This window comes from Perissodus microlepis, chromosome 8 (assembly GCF_051167445.1).
Source record: "Perissodus microlepis isolate ML-2025 ecotype Zambia chromosome 8, ASM5116744v1, whole genome shotgun sequence".
NCBI lineage: Eukaryota > Metazoa > Chordata > Actinopteri > Cichliformes > Cichlidae > Perissodus > Perissodus microlepis.
This window is the reverse complement of record NC_140468.1, coordinates 23,405,489-23,426,542: the sequence shown is the minus strand read 5'-3', so window position 1 is coordinate 23,426,542 and position 21,054 is coordinate 23,405,489. Positions and strand designations below refer to the sequence as shown.

The 21,054-nt window shown below is 39.4% G+C and overlaps 1 protein-coding gene across 1 annotated transcript in view; it reads left to right on the top strand.

Annotated features, from left to right (window-relative positions):
• The window catches only part of pemt (phosphatidylethanolamine N-methyltransferase), a 74,610-nt gene that overhangs the window by 35,365 nt on the left and 18,191 nt on the right, over positions 1 to 21,054 (top strand). Inside the window, exons 4-5 of the mRNA XM_084938309.1 lie at positions 4,215 to 4,360; positions 15,856 to 15,967. Of these exons, the coding sequence (XP_084794435.1) occupies positions 4,215 to 4,360; positions 15,856 to 15,967 (258 nt within the window). The remainder of the gene's footprint in view (positions 1 to 4,214; positions 4,361 to 15,855; positions 15,968 to 21,054) is intronic.

Sequence of the window (21,054 nt, the reverse complement as noted above, 5' to 3'; positions counted from 1 at the left end):
AGAGGTGGCCTCCACAGAATACAATATGTTGGCCCCCATCTGTAACTAAGTCTATCAATTTTTTCTGACTTGAACTAAATGTGGTACATATATGACACATGTAGGAGCCAAAAGTAAGAGTTCGTATTATGCACAAGGTATCTTTTTCTTTTGGTCAATTTAGTTATCTTGTCTAAATGGACATCTCTATCTGAAGTTCTTATTAATCATCTTAAAAGACAACATTTACCTTTCACAGTCTCAAAATTCTTAAGTTGTCTGGCACATTTTCAAGGATGTATTTGGGGTCCCAAAGAGATCTTCATCTTAGACAGATTAAAGAAAGACTAGTTGCTGTTTTCTGGCTAAATGAAGTCAACAACTAGTTGACCAGAGTAGACCAGACAGCAGCATTTCCTCGTGAAAGTTGTGAACTGATCCGTGCATTTGCTACCGGCTTGTAGTCCTGCCAATAGTAAGCAAAGCTAACAAACATGTCATCACTGCAGGAGCAGGAAAGGAAAAAAAGCAAGAAAAAAATCACTCTGGAGGTAGTTGTGCTGCAGCGTGAAGGGGTAATCTAGGAAATAAGGGGAAGATGGTGCACCCATTGTTGCCGTAACTGAGGATCCTAATGGAAGCATGAGCTACCTAAAATATATGATCACTGAGTGATCAGAGAGGATTTCAATCATTTTCAATTAGACTATAGGTCAAACTCCAAGGTTTGAATCTTAAATTGATGTGAAATAACCAGCCTTGTTTTTTGTGTTTCATTTACTTCTAAACTTTTAAACTAAGCAGCTCACTTTGAAAGACCCTTTATGTGACTCCCACACAGAAGCTTCTTATCTGACCTCCAAATACTTCCTCTTCATTCTGTGGTGTTTCTGTCTTGTCAAACATTCTGTTTCACATTTTGAAAATGGAGATGCTGTATGGCTTTGACCCGTAAGGCTATTTACGTTATTGTGATGAAACAATTATATTACCATGAATAGACACTTTGCTGTGCTATAGCATAAAATGGTACAGGAAAACTTGATTTTAATGAAAGTTTTTCTGTATTTCTTGGACCAGCGGTGATTCGTCACCATTCATTACAAAACGTTCAGTGGTCAGTCCCTGAGACCCACTAACCCCCTGCCCACATGCCCGTTCCCCTGACCCCTTTTCCTGCCTCCTTTCCAATCCAAATTTCAGCAGCATGCTCTGCCAGACAACCTTACTTAATAGACATCCCAGCAGTTGCTCTTTGTGTCTGACGTGGCAAAATGCCACATCACATTACACTTCCTGCTTCCTTTTGCAAAAGGAGGAACGGCATAAGATTCACAGCATGGACCCCGTAACCCAGTTTTTTTCTTATTAACCGCAAACCTAGTTTGATTTGGGAGCCATTTTCCTCAGCAGGAAGCACACTACATTCAGACCAAAAGCTACAGGTGTGTTAAAGCTTACGCACATATAGACACACTCAAACGCACACATGTACATGTATGTCATCAGCCCCAACACCTGTGTGGGTGTTGCCTTTAAAATTCTGGAAAGATATTACTTTTGAATCCCGTGGCCAGGTAACAATTCAGATCAGCTGGATGTGAGAGTCCTTATAAAATTCAGAGAACTGTAGAATGTAAAAAGATCCCAAAACATAAAAGTCAGATAATAAATTGGCAGTCACTTCTCCCAGGTTGCTGTAATGTAGACTTTACAAACCTAATCCATGACTTGTTCTTTTTAGAAAGAAGAGGGTTCGCAGAACATTTCCTTTTGGTGAAACGAGCCATTGTTGTTTAGTCTTTTTCGGATTGTCCCATCGTGAACTTTAATATTTAAAATGAATTTGCTGGAGTGTCTTAAAATGGACTAAAATTGTTTCAAAATGGTCTTACAGCAACTATTAGTTATTAAAGATCATAGCTGTTGTCTTTCCTTTCAGTAGCAGCACCTGCCTGGTACTTACCAATTTAATTCACTTAAACATTAAGGATCTAATTAGGTTTTCACACATGGTGGCTTGGTGTTGTTAAATGACTAATCAGACAGGGTAATATGTTAAACAATGCCATGTGTTGTTGTTCAACTGAGGTTGTATTTACCTAATTTTGAGTCCTGCTAAGGATCAGATGATTTCATCTTATGTTTGGATATTTAAACCCTTAGAAATATAAAACAGGTCTACCTTCTTTTTTATGACTATATGAGCCAAATTCTTGGTTTCAGACAAAACTGTGAATCATGTGACCCTACAGCCCTTGTACGTTCCAATAATAAAACCATACAGCTTAAAATGAGAATAACAGCTCCGCTATAAGTATTTGATACTTTGTTACATAATGTATAAATGTTGCATTAGTGATTCTCAGTGCATTAAGTAAGGAGTGGTTTAGTCAGTATCCCTACCTTAGTCTCATGAACTTGCCTCTAGAATGGTGTTCATATATTAATATGAATTGTCCACATATGTTTATGGAAGTTGTGCTTCTAATAAATCATAGAGAAAGCAGTGTCTGAACAGTTATTCAGGTGGCACTTAAAGTGGTGATGGTCTGTGGACAAAAAAATGAAGTCTCACTGTGAATGCTTTACAATTGAAATCGATAATTGCATTCGTAGTCAGAACTCTGCTAGTATCATCTTTTCATAAAGGCAACACAAAAACCCAGTGGAGCATCTTTTAAAGACCCTTTCATCCTTTTAGAAACTCTTCATTCAAACATTGTATGAAATCACAAAATGCAAAATAAATTTTTTTTTCAACGACCACACTTGCCCGACACACAACCCTCACATCATCTGCCAGTCCTGCAGTTGGTGACTAGCTCGATAAATGATCAAAATTATTTTGGGGACATTAAGAAGCGAAATGAAAATGTGTTCTCAAGTATTATTAGAGATAATTAGGTGGAACAGTTTGTAAATTATAGACCTTTAATGCATTACTCTTGTTCTGGATGTATTTCTGTCCAAAGATATCAGAGTAAGGGCAGCATGATGGCGTGGTGGTCAGCACTTTTGCCTCACTGGATCCTGGGTTTGAAACCACCATCTAGCCACCGTTGGGCCTTTCCGTGTAGAATTTGCATGTTCTCCCTGTGTCTGCGTCAGTTCTCTCTGGGTACTCGGTCTTCCTCTCACAGTCCAAAGACATGTGAATGGTTGTCTGTCTCTCTGTGTTAGCCCCGCAACAGACTTGCGACCTGTCCAGGGTGTATCCTGCATCTCAGTCTATGGCAGCTGGCGTAGGCTTTCATAGAAGTACTGTCAGGCTATCTTATAAAGTAAGGTCAAAGCTTTACAGTATAATTCTGAGAAACCTAGTTTCCACTCGAGAAAACACCTGATGACAACAGCTTTGAACCGTTAGATTGTTCGGACAGATGTAGATTAAGGCTGGGCCACTGGAGATAGAAAAGAGTGGAAAGAGGAAACAGATTCTACCCACTTCAGCAGCTTACTAAGCTGCTGTATGGCTAAGGTACTTTACATGTGCTACTAAATTTGAAGCCAGATATGTTAATGTTATGTACAAGAGCAAAATCTTATTTTTTAGCATGAAAAATGCTGCAAGACATTAGTTCTCCATTATTATGTGTTCAGTTACAATACCTGGAGCATCATCCAGTATGATGTGTGCTGCATGGATGTTACACACTTGTTGTATAAGATAACAACAAATGTGTTATTAACAAAGTCACGACAAGTGGGGGGGGTTGCAGCTGTTAGTATTAGCCGCAGCTGTCTGGCAGGTGATTGCATCTCTAAGAACATATCTAGTTTTCCCACAGAATTTCCATGTTGTTTCCAGAAAAAGAACATGTATCTAAACCTGTCCTTATACTCTATTTTTGTGACATTACAGGTGACAGCTGCACCTGTGTTACAACTGCTTGCTTCCAACCCTCCAATTTGTGCTGCCCTTACACTGGCCTTTATTGTACTGGCTGTGTCTGTGTTCTTGAAGTGGTGCATTGTTAGGAGATAAGCTTCAAACCTTTCCACTCCCAAACTTTTCTGTTTTGCAATTGCAGCAGCATGCTAATCTCCCTGTTGTTTCATACAGTATAGTACTACTGTATATTCAGGATGTATTTAGGATATTATGGTAGTATTCTACAGGCCTTAAATAAATCAAGTGCTCTACTTTTCTGCTTTTGCTGTACTGTGTATATAACCACTATATTCACCATAATGGGACCTGGTCACTTGTGATTTCTTTTTTTTTTTTGTAGTATGACAGTGGCAATGAAGGCCCAGGCCAGGTGGGAGGTGATGGAGAGGACGGAGGTTTTCTACGCTGGGATAGCTCTTATGGTGTTTGGTACCCTTCTCGTAGTGAGCAGCTTCCTCGCTCTGGGATTCACCGGAACCTTCCTAGGTGAGTCCCAGACACAGTGTCAAATGGACACAAAATAATTTTAGTCTAAATATAACTTCCTATTAAAGAATACTGTACACATCACTGAAGAACAAAGATTTAAACTGTAAGCATCTATCCAGACTGGCATATATCAGCAGACGCTTGATTGCCATTGTTCCCAGAGGGTGAATCCCATGTTGTGGTGATTCCTCTTGTGACACTAAATGGTTTACATTTGTAGTTTTGAATACAATTCTTTAACAGGTACTGAATAGATTCTTGCAGGCTGTTAACATGCTAACCCAACCATCAGATGCTAACGATCAGAATTTTATCAAGTCAAGTCAAGTCAGGTGGCTTTATTGTCATTTCAACCATGTGCAGTAATACAGTACACGAGACAGCGTTCCTCCAAGACCATGGTGCTACATATAACAGACAATCAACACATGACTATATAGTACAAGTGCAAGGAAGGAAGTAGAGACACTGTTGGGCCTTCTTAGTTAAGGAGCAGGTGCTGAGGGACCAGGAAAGGTTCTCCGCCAAGTCAACACCAAGGAATCTGGTGCTCTTGACGACCTCCACAGAGGATCCATTGATGTTAAGTGGACAGTGATCTCTCCGTGCTCTCCTGAAGTCAAAATCATCTCTTTTGTTTTGTCCATGTTCAGAGGCAGGTTGTTGACTCTACACCAACCATTAGCTGTTGCACCTCCTCTCTGTATGCTGATTCATCGCTCTTGCTGATGAGACCCACCACAGCTGTGTCATCGGCAGACTTGATGATGTGGTTCGAACTGTGCATTGCTGCACAGTCAGCAGAGTGAACAGCAGTGGGCTGAGCACACAGCCCCTCAGGGCTCCAGTGCTCAGTGTGGTGCTGTTGGCGATGCTATTACCGATCCGGACTGACTGATGTCTCTCCGTCAGAATGTCCAGGATCCAGTTGCTCAGGAATGATTGTGTTGAATGCAGTTTGGCCCTCGCTGTTCTGAGGGCTGCCTTTTCGCCTGCTCTGAAGGTGGACTCTCAAGTCTTTAGCAGCTCACACACCTCTGCAGTCATCCACAGTTTCTGGTTGGAGCGTATTGTGATAGTCTTGGACACAGTGACATCATTGATGCACTTGCTGATGTAACTGATCATAGATGATGTCTACTCCTCCAGGTTGGTGCGGTTGCCATTTGTTGCAGCCTCCCTGAACATGTCCCAGTCAGTGTGCTCAAAACAGAGATGGCTCCTCACCTTTCTCAGAACCGGTTTGCAGCATCAGTGAGATTGTGGCTACAATAGCATGCAGATGTTAGCATTTACCATAAATTATAATTTTGCTCAGGGTTAAGCATTACACAACCCCAAGCATGGCTTTAAACACTTGTTTTGTGTTCACTTAACTGCATTAATTATAATAAAATCATATTTTTTTTACAAACTATAAAACTATAAACTTTACAAACTATGAGCAAACAAAGCACCACATTGTGCTCTTGTACATGAAAGCTACAATAAAACAGCCTTTAGTAACATTAAGGGATCACATGAGACACAGGAAAATGCAAAAGAGGACATGTAGTTCATGTCTCTACATAAGTAAAGACACATGAACTCTGACACATTTGAACAATTCATGCGCCCCAACATATTTCTCTGAATATAGTCGTTTTCATAACCATGCATATGGCGTGTCCCAATATCTTCTTGTTTCCTTCTGAGACAAACACCTTTGTTTTTGTTCCATGTACTCCTGAACACATGCAGGCATTGTTTCAAATGAACATGAGCTCAAGATTGCCAGGACCATTTGCCATGCAGTAGCTTCTGGTTTTTTAGGTCAGTCGACTAAATGAGTCATCTTCAAGAACCAGACAGATTGTGTGAGCTTCTTCAGCATATTTGTCCATCGGTGCACTGAAATGCCCTCAGTCCATCACTCCGCTTCAAACTAATCACTATCTGTGACAACAGAAGGGAGGCGGGAGGAACAGCAGGACGTGCCAGGAATGTGCATGTGTGATAACAGGAGTCTACTTTGTATTCAGAGTGGACAAGCCGGTCGCAAAACGCTGTTTGCAGGTTTCACTCTCCAACCATTTGGAACAATAAATTTTGCAGTTATAAAACAGGAACAATTCAACTTTCAATATACCTTCAAATAAAAAGCAGTAGTAAAAGCCACATGTCTGGCTGCTGTTACATTTGATGTTTGTGCATACAGTCCTCTGAAAAACTATGGACATGCTGGCTGCCTCCATAGGATAGGGGGTAAGTAGCAGCTAGGCATTACTAATCAAATGCACATGAATAAATAATAATAAGTGTAAACTCCCTGTTGATAACCAGTTAATCAAATGCAATTAATTAGCAGGGAAAATTGATTGATGATATGCCAAAATGAGGTTTTGGCAGTTTGGTGACGTGTAGAAATGTTTATGTGAGGAGCAGGATTATGAATTCAATTCTGGATTTAACAGGAAGCCAATGAAGTGAAGCCAAAACAGGAGAAATATGCTCTCTCCTTCTAGTCCCTGTCAGTACTCTTGCTGCAGCATTTTGGATTAGCTGAAGGCTTTTCAGTGAGTTTTTTGGACATCCTAATAATAATGAATTACAGTAGTCCAGCCTGGAAGTAATAAATGCATGAACTAGTTTTTCAGCGTCACTCTGAGACAGGATATTTCTAATTTTAGAGATGTTGCGCAAATGGAAGAAAGCAGTCTTACATATTTGTTTAATATGTGCGTTGAAGGACATGTCCTGGTCAAAAATGACTCCAAGGTTCCTCACAGCGTTACTGGAGGCCAAGGTAATGCCATCCAGAGTATGAATCTGGTTAGATACCATATTTCTAAGATTTTCAGGGCCGAGTACAATAACCTCAGTTTTATCTGAATTAAGAAGCAGAAAGTTAGCGGCCATCCAGGTCTTTATGTCTTTAAGACATTCCTGCAGTTTAACTAATTGGTGTGTGTTATCTGGCTTCATGGACAGATAGAGCTGGGTGTCATCTGCATAGCAGTGAAAATGTATGCTATGTCTTCTAATGATGCTGCCTAAGGGAAGCATGTATAATGTAAACAGAATTGGTCCTAGCACTGAACCCTGTGGAACTCCATAATTAACCTCAGTGTGTGAAGAGGACTCTCCATTTACATGCACAAATTGGAGTCTATTAGATAGATATGATACAAACCACTGCAGTGCAGTACCTGTAATACCTACAGCATGTTCTAATCGCTCTAATAGGATATTATGGTCGACAGTATCGAACGCTGCACTGAGGTCTAGCAGGACAAGCACAGGTTGGCCTTTGTACAGCTGGTCTAATTATAGCCCAGAGAAGCTGCCTTAATTTGAAGGTTGTAGAGATGAGGTCACTGTCAGTTTCCCAGTATAATAGGTAAAGATACTGTATCCAGAAAAGGTACATGACTCAGTATAAATCTAAATGAGCGTGAGAACAGGGTCAGCTTATCAGTCACTTAATGTCAAAAATGTTTGAGTATGACTTTGGTAAGCTACGGAGCTGCGGAGTAATACGTACTGTGCTTCAACGTAATATTACCGTACTTTGTGTGTATAAGGACCATAAATGGCACCTGTTCAGAGTCATGGTTACGAAGTGGATTTCAAACTCAAGGCTGTCAGTCACGCAGTAGAACTTGGGAACAGAGCAGCTGTGAAATCTGTCTTCTGTGTTATTATGCTCAGCGTCTGTTAGTTTACATTTTGACTGCACAATTGTGAGCTTTTTGTTATGCACAAAAACAACATTGTTTTAGTTTATTTATGGAGCATTATTAATTAATAAATGCTCATAATTTATTTTTGAGTAATTTTTTCATGTACACCTACGCTGTATGTTAATAAAAGTGCTTGTGTGACGTCTGGGAAACAGCTTTAACTAAGAACTCTCTTTTTGTTCTTACTTTATGGCTTTAAAAAAAATATCGAGATATATATCTTATATCGCCATCCAGCTAAAAAATATCGAGATATGAATTTTGGGTCATATCGCCCAGCCCTAATGCCTATTTGTATGTCAGATGGCGCTTTATATTGTAAGGATATTGTTCAGAGTTCTCTCTGACTGCTGTGCTATGTACAGGTCATACAGGTTATGCTGTGCAAAAGCCTTGAGCTATCCCTCATTTCTTTATATATTTTGCTAGAAAAACATGTTGTGGTTTATTTAAACATGTCCAAACATACATACATTAAATACAATGTATAAAGCAAAAAGAGAGTTTGTACAATTATAATGAGCTTGAAAGTCAATAATTTGACCACATTTATTCTTCAACTCAGCCTGAACTTCCTGAGGGAAAGTTTTTTGTAATTTCTTAATAGTCTTATGGAATAGTTCTGCAGGCTTCTTCAAGGACATTTAAAGCTCTTCTTTGGATGTTGGATGTCTCTTTTGTTCTGTTCTCTGTCAACATGCTCCCACACTGTTTGGCCCTCTTCCTATTGAAAAAACAAAAGTTGTATCCAAGATGGCCGACTTCTAAATGGCCACCATGGTCACCACCCATCTTGAGGAGTTTGCCCCCTCACATATACTAATGTGTTACAAACAGGACTTTAATATCACCAACCATTCCCATTTTATTACGGTGTATCCATATAAATGGCCCACCATGTATATCACGATATGTTTAAATAACCTGCCTAAAATTGCACTGGTATACTCATTCAAATCGAACATTCATTTTTTTTTTCTACTTTGAATACAAAAAATCTGAATTAACTGAAATGTTTTAACCATTTTTTAACCATCGGTTGCGCAAAACAGAAGTTTTCGACAAATGAGAATAGCGTCACAGTAAGTCTCTTTCTGTGATCAACACTTAGACCTTTAGAAAACAAAAGATCGCAGCAACAAAAAAGGACATCAAGCAAGAATTAATGAGATAAAATAAAACAACTAAGAATTAAAAAGGTGCTTTTTGTGCTTATAATGTATAAAAATTGTAAAATAAAAAAATGTGATGACCTCAAATTACAGAAACAAAAGTGTAGATGGTGACTATTTAAAAAAAAAAAAAAAAAGCTACTGACCAGTCATAGGAGTCACTACTGGTTTATTTAACATTTTCTTTGGTGTGTGGGGAGACGTTGATATGCAGAATTTTAAACAGTGTTAATATGGCAGTGGATGACCTTTCAGCTGGTGGAATAAATATGTGGTATTGCTACCCTTAGCAGCAATAGTTTTACGGCATGTTTTGCAAATTTCTGCAATTTGTTCTGCATCCTCCTTGTGAAATCAACACACATGCTCAGCGCAGTGCGCCAGGTAGAAACATTTCCGGTTGGGAAGGGGGGATTACATGCAGACAGCTTAATATTCACAATTTATACTCGATGATTACAAAAAATCAAAGAGCAAGACAAGAGTGACAAGGAAAATGCGGTGGCTACTCTATGATTGCCTTGATGTTTTTCGCGTTCAGAGACTAGTTGCAGGTTAGTTGCAGTGACCAACAGTTCACCAGGAGGTTATGCTTGCAACATCCTCAAACTTTGAATGACCACTTTCCATTTGCTTTGTAAGCACTGTCAAACAGAGAGGTGAAGGTTTTCATATAATTGCTGTCTATTTCATAAGTGCCGGCAGATTGACAACATTTTGCAGTCAACCTCAGTCGATTTGAGTGCCCCATTTTACACAAGTTGCATTCATCAGCACAAACTAACTGTATGCTGGTTCTGTTCCTATTGAGGCTTTACAGCCACTATCCACATGATGCTAACTTGTCCACCATTTTGCATGTGTGATAATTATGATGACAATGTAGAATCAGGTAAATAAGGCCCCAGTCACAGAGGCCTACAAACAAGTCTGCATCCATCTGACAACCACTGGGGCATGAGGGTAAAATGTATGACCAATTCTGAGTGGGTAATGGTAATTGATGGCACTTTCTGGGAAAATCAAATGATTGCACACAGGTCTACAGTCCAGTCAGTGACACCCTGACAACCACCTGTCATTAGTGAAAAACATGTGGTTTGCAACTGGTTGGCAAAAACCTCCTTGCTTTGGTTGGTAGAATACTTTGAAGACAGCAGCTGACTGCAAGTAGTCTCAGACCTAGTTCCCATCTTTTAATCAACCATTTCCAAGGCAACAAGATTGCAGGTTCATTGCACACTGTCTCAATAATTTTGGTCACGGAGTGGTCTCAAACCACCATTTGTCTAGTGTGACTGCAGCATGAGATATACAGGGCAAAAACTATGAGGAGTTTTAAATGTTAATCAAATAATAAAGATCTTTGTATTCTTCCCAACTGATTAATCTGAATTAATTTGAAAATTTCTGTCTATGTAAGTTTACATATATGTGTTTCACTCTTAAGATGATTTTAATTGTGTCGGTATGATCTCTATGTTCCACCATGTTCCCTTTGCCCTTCCACCCACATAAACAAACACATACTGAAGGACATAGCCTGTGGGTGTATGTTGTGTTTCAATGTCTTATATGCTCTATATTAATCCCCTTGAGTCACGGTGACCTGATGATTCAAATTGATGGCACAAGGTTAGAAACAAAGATCCAAACAAAATCAAATTACACATGGTGTTAACCTGTTGATTCTGATCACAGACCCACATCTTTAACCTCTAGACTACCACAGTTATTGCAGCTGCTTGTCCACCAAATCCAAATTGCCTAATTTCATAACCGTATTGAAACGACAGTGACGCAGGAGCTCTTAAATCTAAACGGGTTAACAGTAGTCACTTTGAAAGTCAAAAATTGAGGTTAGCATATTGTTCCGTCAGCCAGTTACAGCTGGTTTTCTATTCAAAACCAAGAAATTTGTTTATATAATCAAATTTATATAATCTTTTTTTTTTTTTTTATCCAACTCTACCTGTGGAGTTTAAATGAGCATACATTATGAAAATCGTTATATAACTTGGACACTTGGACACAATTCAGCAGGTCAGTGTTACCTACTGGAGTCTGCATGTAAGTGTGTGTAAATATTTGTGTGTGTGGGTGTATGAGGAGGGTATAAGGGAAATATTAGAATTTTCATGCCCTGTTACATTTAATTCCCAAAATGGGTCAGAAAAAGTTCATGTGTGTGCAGTACTTCTTACGTAGTAGACCTTAAAGGGCTAATGTTACTTTGAGTGGTGACCTAGTTTAGCTGCTCTCACTAACATTTTACTCGCAGACATGCATTTGTTTAACAGACACCTCTATTTTATGGCAAAAGTATCAGAAAGACATGTCAAAATGGCTTTAACATTTAAACCTCTGAGGTCTAAGTGATTTTTCAGTTTCTCCTGGTCATGAAACACTAAACCAGCTTTTTATCCTCTTATGAGATTTAAGCGTGCGAGGGAGTTTACTCAACCAGCCTAGATGTGTCTTGAGGACCTGGAGAGGGCATTCAACTGTCTTCTTTATACAGTCTTATTCACAAATGCCTTTGTGAATAAGATGTATTGTATGGGCTCAAAATGTGGTCATAAATATTTTGTACTTGTAAAAAAGATTTGTATGTGTAAAAAAGATTTGTGTGTGCGTAAAAAAGATTTGTATGTGTAAAAAAGATTTGTGTGTGCGTAAAAAAGATTTGTGTGTGCGTAAAAAAGATTTGTGTGTGTAAAAAAGATTTGTGTGTGTAAAAAAGATTTGTGTGTGCGTAAAAAAGATTTGTGTGTGGACTTAGAAAAAAAACCCCTGCAAGTTACAAGTACGAATTTTGACCCTATTTTTCTTCCTTTCATCTGATTGGTCAATGTCATGTCAATCACAAATGTTACAATCCAATCAGAGAACAGATGGGTTTGGCTGTTGGAGGGGCGCTTTTTTTGAACTGCAGGTCTTTGAAGGGAATAAATGCCCTTTTACATGCCAACCCAGCGTTTTCCTTCATCACCACGAAGGAAAACAGTCTGTGGTCGTCCGAGTTTGGTGATTTTTTGTGTCACAGGTCTACGTGTTTAATACAGGGACTTCCACAGCCTTTTCAACAGCGCTGCGGACCGCGGGGTGGGGGCGGGCAGTGTTTTGGAAATGACAGTCTTCATTAGAAAACTTTCTTCGTTATGAATTAGCATAAATGTTTTTATTGAACATTTCAAGAACCAGCAAAAAAACAGAAACTCTTGTAGAGGACATAAAGTCAGAGATAGAAACGACAAGGAGCAGGTGCATCTAGTACAGGTAGAGCTGCTGCAAAAACCCACAGAGCCCAGCAGCCAGCGCAACAAATTCTGGATCCTTTGCTTTTAGTTAGCAGTTAGCATTAGCAGCACATCCTGCGTCTGATGTGAAAGGACTTTTATGCTGCGCACTGTGACTCACAGCAATGGTCCTGGGTCAGCCCTGACTTTGTGTTAAACTAATCCTAAAGTAATAATGGTATTTCTAACCACTGATATACCACAACTTTTTCCTTTCAACAGCTACTGAAAGTTAGGGGACCTAGCTGCTATCGGATATTTATATAGAGATCCTCCAGCTTCAAACTGTATCACCCTTCAAAGACCTGCAGTTCAAAAAAGCGCCCCTCCGACAGCCAAACCCATCTGTTCTCTGATTGGATTGTTACATTTGTGATTGACATGACATTGACCAATCAGATGAAAGGAAGAAAAATAGGGTCAAAATTCGTACTTGTAACTTGCAGGGGTTTTTTTTCTAAGTCCACACACAAATCTTTTTTACGCACACACAAATCTTTTTTACACACACAAATCTTTTTTACACATACAAATCTTTTTTACGCACACACAAATCTTTTTTACACATACAAATCTTTTTTACGCACACACAAATCTTTTTTACACATACAAATCTTTTTACACATACAAATCTTTTTTACGCACACACAAATTCTTTTTACACATACAAATCTTTTTTACGTACACACAAATCTTTTTTACACATACAAATCTTTTTTACAAGTACAAAAATATTTATGACCACATTTTGAGTCCATAGTATTGGGCCTGTTGTTGGAGCTATGCAGTACAAATGTAGTGAGATCTTGATTCACATTTTAAGCAATAAGTCTTGGACTTCAAGCTGAGGGGCGGTAGGTGTCAGATTTGGTGAACAATGACATCTAGCTTGTAAAGGACACAAAGTCTGAGGCCATGTCTCTCAGAATAGGCAGAGTGTCCACTCCGGGATGGGGACAGGTTTCTGTTCCAAATGGAAAGGATATATCTTGTCTTCTGCTTTCCTAGTGGATACCAGTTAACCTCGTTTGCTAGTGTGACCTCTGTGTAATGTCTTCTCAGTTTCTTTAAATGAACAAACAGGATCGGGTCAATTTTGTAGCAACAACTCCTTTTATTCAGCATCTGCATTTATGACAAAGGGCAACAAAGTGGGATGGCTAACTCTCATGGACAGCCAGCGTGAGCCCTGTGTGAAAAGGCAGCATCAGAGTTAGCAAGCTATACTCCAGAGTGTCTTTACTGGTAAAGTGGTCTCACAGAAAATTAACATCTAACTCAACATAAGGATGACTTGTTACACTAGCTGTCAGATTTTTGTTAGAAACAGACTTGACAGGATATTTTCCTAATACTTGCATAAAGTACAAACAATATATGTTGCCATATTTACAATACTGTGTACAATATAATAGTATTACAGGTGAAAAAAGTGCAGGCATCATAGGGAGGAGTTCTAAGTTTGATAGCCACTCCTAAATGTACATACATACATATGTATTAGGGGTGCAACGATACACAAAATTCACGGTTCGGTTCGATACTTTGGTGTCACGGTTTGATATTTTTTCGATACAAAAAAATGTTCATGCCTTTTTAATTTGTCATTTATTAAAATTATAAATATATATTTTAACTCAAAAGTACAGTTTTTCAATTTAATGTTGCTGAAACAACAAAGTAATAAAAAAAATTAATCTATCTGATCGAGAAATCACTCATCTTTGGAAAAAGAGAGTTTATTACAGAGAAATGTCTCTTTCCAAAATAAAAGCTATACTATACGCTTCTTCTGGGGTATATTCTCAGCAGCATATTAAACATATCAGGTCCCCATAAGGAGAATCATGTGCTAACGGCTGTCTAAATGACTCGGGTAAAGTTTGTAGCATGCATGCTTGTTGTTTTTGTCTGCTTCCACTTGTCTTTGAACTAGGATGATGTCGGCGTGGGGTGCGTGGGGCTGGACGGCGTCAACACGTTAACGAGCAAACTGCGCTAACGCACTAGTTCCCACCAATGTAATTGAGCATTGTATGGCACATCCAACATACTGTTTTACTTTTGTCCATGACGCACTTACGTTCAGGGTCATACGTCACATGAAAACCAAAATAGTTCCAAATGCCACATCTGAATGAGGGTGGGGGAGGTTCAATTTGCCATGTTGCAACGACAGCTTAACTTCTGTCTCGCTAGCTTGCCCTGCGCTCAGTGAATCTGCGTTCGACTACTCCGCCTAGGCTGCACTGTCGAGCGCAGATCCACTGAGCGCTCAACACAGACAGCATTGACAGAAGAAAAGTTGATAAAATAAATTAAAAAAATATATATATATATATATATATATATATATATATATATATATATGCGCACATGGAGCTTTTTGATTTATGTTATACGCAGCTGATGTGTGGTACTGACCTCATCTTCCTGCAGTGACAAAATTGTCAGGAGAGCCAGCTGGATTGATGGAGTCATCGACTCATGTTGCACCAGTAAATACAAAGCAGTGGCGCCAACCAGAAAATAGTCCCATTTGCAGTAACACATCTTTGTGAGGCCAGCTTTTAGGCACTAGTGTACTAGGAGGAAGAAAAAAAAAACAAAATCACTGAGTGCCCATCAGTGGGTCTCATCTCTGACTAAGGCACTTTGCTGCCATACACTTTGCCATTCCTGAGAGTGGGGTTGTCAGAAAAAGTCCCATTACTAAAAGTTAAGGACATATTTCTGCTAAAACAGGTCACCAAAAGAGGTTGTCAGAGGTTCTAAAAAGTTTCTTTTGTAATATTTTGCTATGAATCAAAGTCCAAAGATTACACATGAAGTCATGCCCATAGAGTTGTATTGTTGACACCAATAACAGCCATGTGACGCACAGCACCCAGACACTGCAGCATTAACACAGCTGTGTCATGTTCCCGGCAGTGTATCCTCAGTCTGACTTTAGTGTTGTGTTGTTTTGTCAGGTACATGTCAAAAATCATCGTAGACTTGATAAGCAGGTCCAAAATCTGTCTGGTAGGATTGTGAAAACAAGACATCAGTTGATGGCATAGCAGAAACCATGGTAACGCTGTGCAAGTCCAAAGGGCTTTGCTGACTGAATACATGTCTACTAGGGACTAGTTGATAAGATGATGTAGAACTGAAATTTGGACACTTTAGAAATGTTTTCTGCTTCTTGCCAAGTGCTACTGGGATAGACTCCAGTTTCCTGAATCACTAAAAAAGAAAAAGAAACTGTCAGACTGAAGTTTTGAAACACAGGTTTTGTCCTTTTATGTATTTTCCAGGTGACTACTTTGGCATTCTGATGGATGAGAAGGTAACAGGCTTTCCTTTCAACATCACAGAGAACCCAATGTACTGGGGCAGCACAGCTAACTACCTCGGCTTGGCACTCATGTAAGTGTGTGTGTGTGTGTGTGTGTGTGTGTGTGTTGGAAACTCTGTGTGTGACAGTAGAGGTCACTTTTATGGATGTGATTAGCACAAGACGGAGAAAGGAAGAGATTTGGCTTAATAAGTTAGCAATATGTTTGTTTCAAATATAACCAGAGGAGTTTGTAGCGTGTTAATAAATGAGTCCCCTGATGTACGTCAAAAGTCTAAATAAATAAAGCGAGAGCAGATAATAACCTGGAACCTAAAAATTGTAAATGTTTCTCAAGTTGCAAACTGCTCTTTGTAAATACGGTAAAAACTTTTACGTGTGCTTGTTTCTATGACAACTGTGACCAGGCTGCTGCTACGAGCTCAGCGTGTGCAGTTGCTAGGCAGGCACTCTCTTTTTGAAGACCCAGCTGCCGAAAAGCTATTAGCCTCCCATTCTTCCTCTCATGGAGCTATACGGACTCCATTCCGAGTGTTGCCTCATCTTCAGTCCTTTTTCTCTTATGACAAATTTTAGCCCCATTTTCTCTTTGCTTTCGATTTAATTTGCACTCTATCCTCTATTCTCAGCTCTCGTCTCACTCCCACCTCTTCTCTCTATATTTCTCTCACTTGTGTTCATACAGTTGCTTTAACTCTATCTTTGATGCAACTTTATCATATATGCCAAAATATCATAGCATGCTCTGCCTCAGTCTGCTCTGTTCTGTTCAGAATACCCAATATCACATTGCCTGTCGATGGTCAGCAGGAAGCTATCTTTAGCAGTCATGTTCTTCAAGACTTCTCATCCAAAATAAGTCATGTTTGTTTTCATGTGAAGGGATCATTTGTAGTAATAAGCCCTAGAGAATTATCTGCTAACTTTGCAGTCTCTTGTGACCTAAAGTGCAAAAGTTGTAGATAGTTGATGAACATGTCAAAGTTGATTGACCTCAGTTGACATGAGTAATAGCCAGCAAGCAATTTAATATTTACGATATTTAAAATATTAAAGAACTACCTGTTATGAATTTTGTTATCATTTATGTTTAATATGTCAGTCTGTGTAATGTGAAATAATTTTTTGTATTGTCACTGCTGATGAGCAGCACACAACATTGGGGTTAGGACGAACATCCTGTTTAAGGTCATGCCAAAGTGTCTTGATCCAATCCTTAAGTCAAGCATTTGTCTGAGTCACTACAAAAGGTTCATTTTCAACATTTCCAAGTGGCCTCGACACTCAAAAATGTGGTGGGTGCTGGTGTTTTTTGGTCATTGTCCTGCTGCATAACCCAAGTGAGGTTGGGCTTCAGGGCATAAACTGATGGCCGGATATTCTTCTTTAGGATTTTCTGATAGAGCGTAGATTTCCTGGTTCCATAAATACAGCAAGTTGTCCTGGTTCTGAAGAATCAAAGCAGGCCCCGTTCATTACACTATGACCATGTTGGTACCGTGATTGTTGTTCCATTTTATGGAATGGTTGTGTTCATTTCACAGCAGATGTAACGGGACTCAAGCCTTCCAAAAAGTTCAACTTTGGTCACGTCAGTTCACAGAATATTTTCCTAAAGGTCTTGGGGATCATCAAGATGCTTTATAGCAAATTTGAAATTAGCATTTGGGCAAAAATGGGATCCATGTAGAGTTCCAAGGAGAAAACCACTGCTGACGAAAAAGAACACAGTGTCTTTCTTATTGTTGCATTATGAACATTGACCTTAACATCGACAAGTAAGGCCTGTAGTTCTTTAGATGTTGTTCAGGGTTGTTCTGTGATCTCCTGGATGAGTCGTTAATCACTATTGGAGTCATTTTGGTCAGCCGGAGTTCTAGGGAGGTAACAAGTGTTACAAGTTTTCTCCATTTGTAGCTAATGGCTCTCATTGGAGTTTAGCTTTGTAGCCCTTTCCGGACTGAAAATGTCAGTGACTTTATATCTCAGCTGTTTCTTTAGATCATGATGTGACTGCTTTTTGAGGTTTTTAAACGACTTCACTTTGTTCTACTTTTCTGATTTCTTTTTTTTTAATTCACCTGGTCTGACAGCAATCAGGTTAATCATGATTTAACAACAGAAAGCAGTTTCTTTTTCATATAGAGCCAAGTATGTATCCACAACACAAAGCTAATTTTGGACAATCCCAAAAGTAAGGCCTCCTATTATTTTAGAAATACAAACAACCTTTTATTTTCCATACTATTGACATCATTTTAAAGCTTGAAGACTTATTTATTTTTCTACATAATTTATTTTTATTTTTCTACATAAAAATGCATCAAGCATTTCGGTTGATGGCTTTTTGTAGATGCTGTGGCAGTTTTACAATGCCTATGTCATATCCGCTCGCCACCGCCGCAGAATCACTTTATGGACAAATGTTCTTTCAACTTTGGGAACAGGCTGCAAAGTCCGGACAATAGGGTGGGTGGGTGATGAAGTTGCAACCAAAGTTTTGCAGGAGAGCAACAGTTTGATGCACAGTGTCGTTGAGAATTCTTGGGCGCAGTGCGGAACTGTGTTTTAGGACCGAAATGGGCCTTGTTGGTTGACTTTCTGCCTGTTGGGACCACAATAAATGCTGACAGGCACTGTGAAACACGGGGAAAAACTCAGAAGGGCATTTCAGAACTGGAGAAGAGGAATGCTGAGCAAGGGCGTAAGCATTCTCCACGACAACACGCGTCCACGTGTCTCCTGTCAATCTGTCGCTCTCCTGCAAAACTTTGGTTGAAACTTCATCACCCACCCACCTTATAGTTCGGACTTCACACCCAGTGACTACGACCTGTTCCCAAAGTTGAAAGAACATTTGTTCGGAAAGCGACGGCGGCGAGCGGATATGGCATAGGTATTGTAAAACTGCTACAGCGTCTACAAAAATGCGTCAACTAAAATGGCGATTATTTAGAAAAATAAATAAGTCTTCAAGCTTTAAAATGATGTCAATATTATGGAAAATAAATGGTTGTTTGTATTTCTAAAATGATAGGAGACCTTACTTTTGGGATTGCCCTCGTATTTTCATTCAGGTTTATGACCGTGACTGTCTGCAATGATGATGCTGCTACAGCACTGTTACCAGAGGTTTGCAATGGAATGTTACAGTAACAGAAATTTGATTTTCAAGTGAAATGCAGTTGAATTTTTACATTTCTAATCGTAGAGTTCAGCTTAATTTAGACATGCGTGATGACTGTATTTAGAACCTACAAGTCCACGCTACTTTCTTACTCCATTGCCAGCATTTGTATCTGTGTGGGCTGTGTTCACAACACATGTAATTACATTTATGCGATCATGGCATAAAGTGCAGCTACAGTGTATTTAGTAAAACAGTTACTAATGTTTATAAGTTTGAATTATTTGGTAGGGGGTTGGTGTCCTGATTGCCCTCATGACTTGGAAGAACAATTTTCAAAAGTTGTTACATTCTGATGGCATAGCGTTGGAGTTGCAGTCTGTATCATCATCATCATCTGTCACGACTTAGTCTACATTAGTTCACCGTACACAGAACACCAGCTGCTTAAAGAGCACTGAATATCAGATAGTACCCCTCTGTGACTCCCTCTTTTTTATGAGGTGCCGTAAGGGACATTATTACTGAAACGCTCTCACGCACACTACTGAAATTTTAGCTCTCACACACACAACTGAAACGCTCTCACGCACACTACTGAAATGCTCTCACGTACACTACTGAAATGCTCTCACACACACTACTGAAATTTTAGCTCTCACACACACAACTGAAACGCTCTCACACACACTACTGAAACGCTCTCACACACACTACTGAAATTTTAGCTCTCACACACACAACTGAAACGCTCTCACACACACTACTGAAACGCTCTCACACACACTACTGAAACGCTCTCACACACACTACTGAAATTTTAGCTCTCACACACACAACTGAAACACTCTCACGCACACTACTGAAATGCTCTCACACACACTACTGAAATTTTAGCTCTCACACACACAACTGAAACGCTCTCACACACACTACTGAAACGCTCTCACACACACTACTGAAACGCTCTCACACACACTACTGAAATTTTAGCTCTCACACACACAACTGAAACGCTCTCACACACACTACTGAAACGCTCTCACACACACTACTGAAATTTTAGCTCTCACACACACAACTGAAACGCTCTCACGCACACTACTGAAACGCTCTCACGCACACTACTGAAACGCTCTCACACACACTACTGAAATTTTAGCTCCCACACACACAACTGAAACGCTCTCACACACACAACTGAAACGCTCTAACACACACAACTGAAACGCTCTCACACACACTACTGAAATGCTCTCACACACACTACTGAAATTTTAGCTCTCACACACACTACTGAAATTTTAGCTCTCACACACACAACTGAAACGCTCTCACACACTCCACTGAAACCAGAGGCATTTCCGCTGAACAGGAAGTTGTTTCCTGACAAGGAAACTGATGGAAAAAGTGGTATATTTCAAAACACTACAAGGATGTCTACTCAGCAACCTGCTAGTATAGCAGTCCCCAACCTTTTTTGCGCCACGTAAACGATATAAAAATAAAAAAACGATAAATACCATGAAAACCATAAATTTCAAACTCAAGCCTCAACTCTTGCGACCCGGTACCAAACGACTCACAGACCGGTACTGGTCCAGGACCTGGGGGTTGGGGACAGCTGATCCTTGTTTAATAAAATAGTATACAGGATTAGACTTTATTTTGAAATGTGATTTTGCGGTAAATAAAATCCCCATAAAGATATCAAACTTTCCAAAACAGACTTTGCATTTTTGGGAAAATGAGATTTACCCACAACCTCTCCCCATAATTCAACCTTATGGAATAATAGGGTAATAACACTTAATCAAAAATCAATTTTCGAGAGTGACTGGTTTGAACAAAAAGATTATATTCATAACAGATTTGTTGGATGATAATGGTGTCATTCTAAGTTACACAGACTTTTCAGAAAAATATTGTCTAAACTGTTCTCAAAGTGAATATAACAAATTTTTGTGAACTGGTCCCACTGCCTCTGCTTCATTTGATTAAAATTTTTATGATATACAATAATTTCTCATC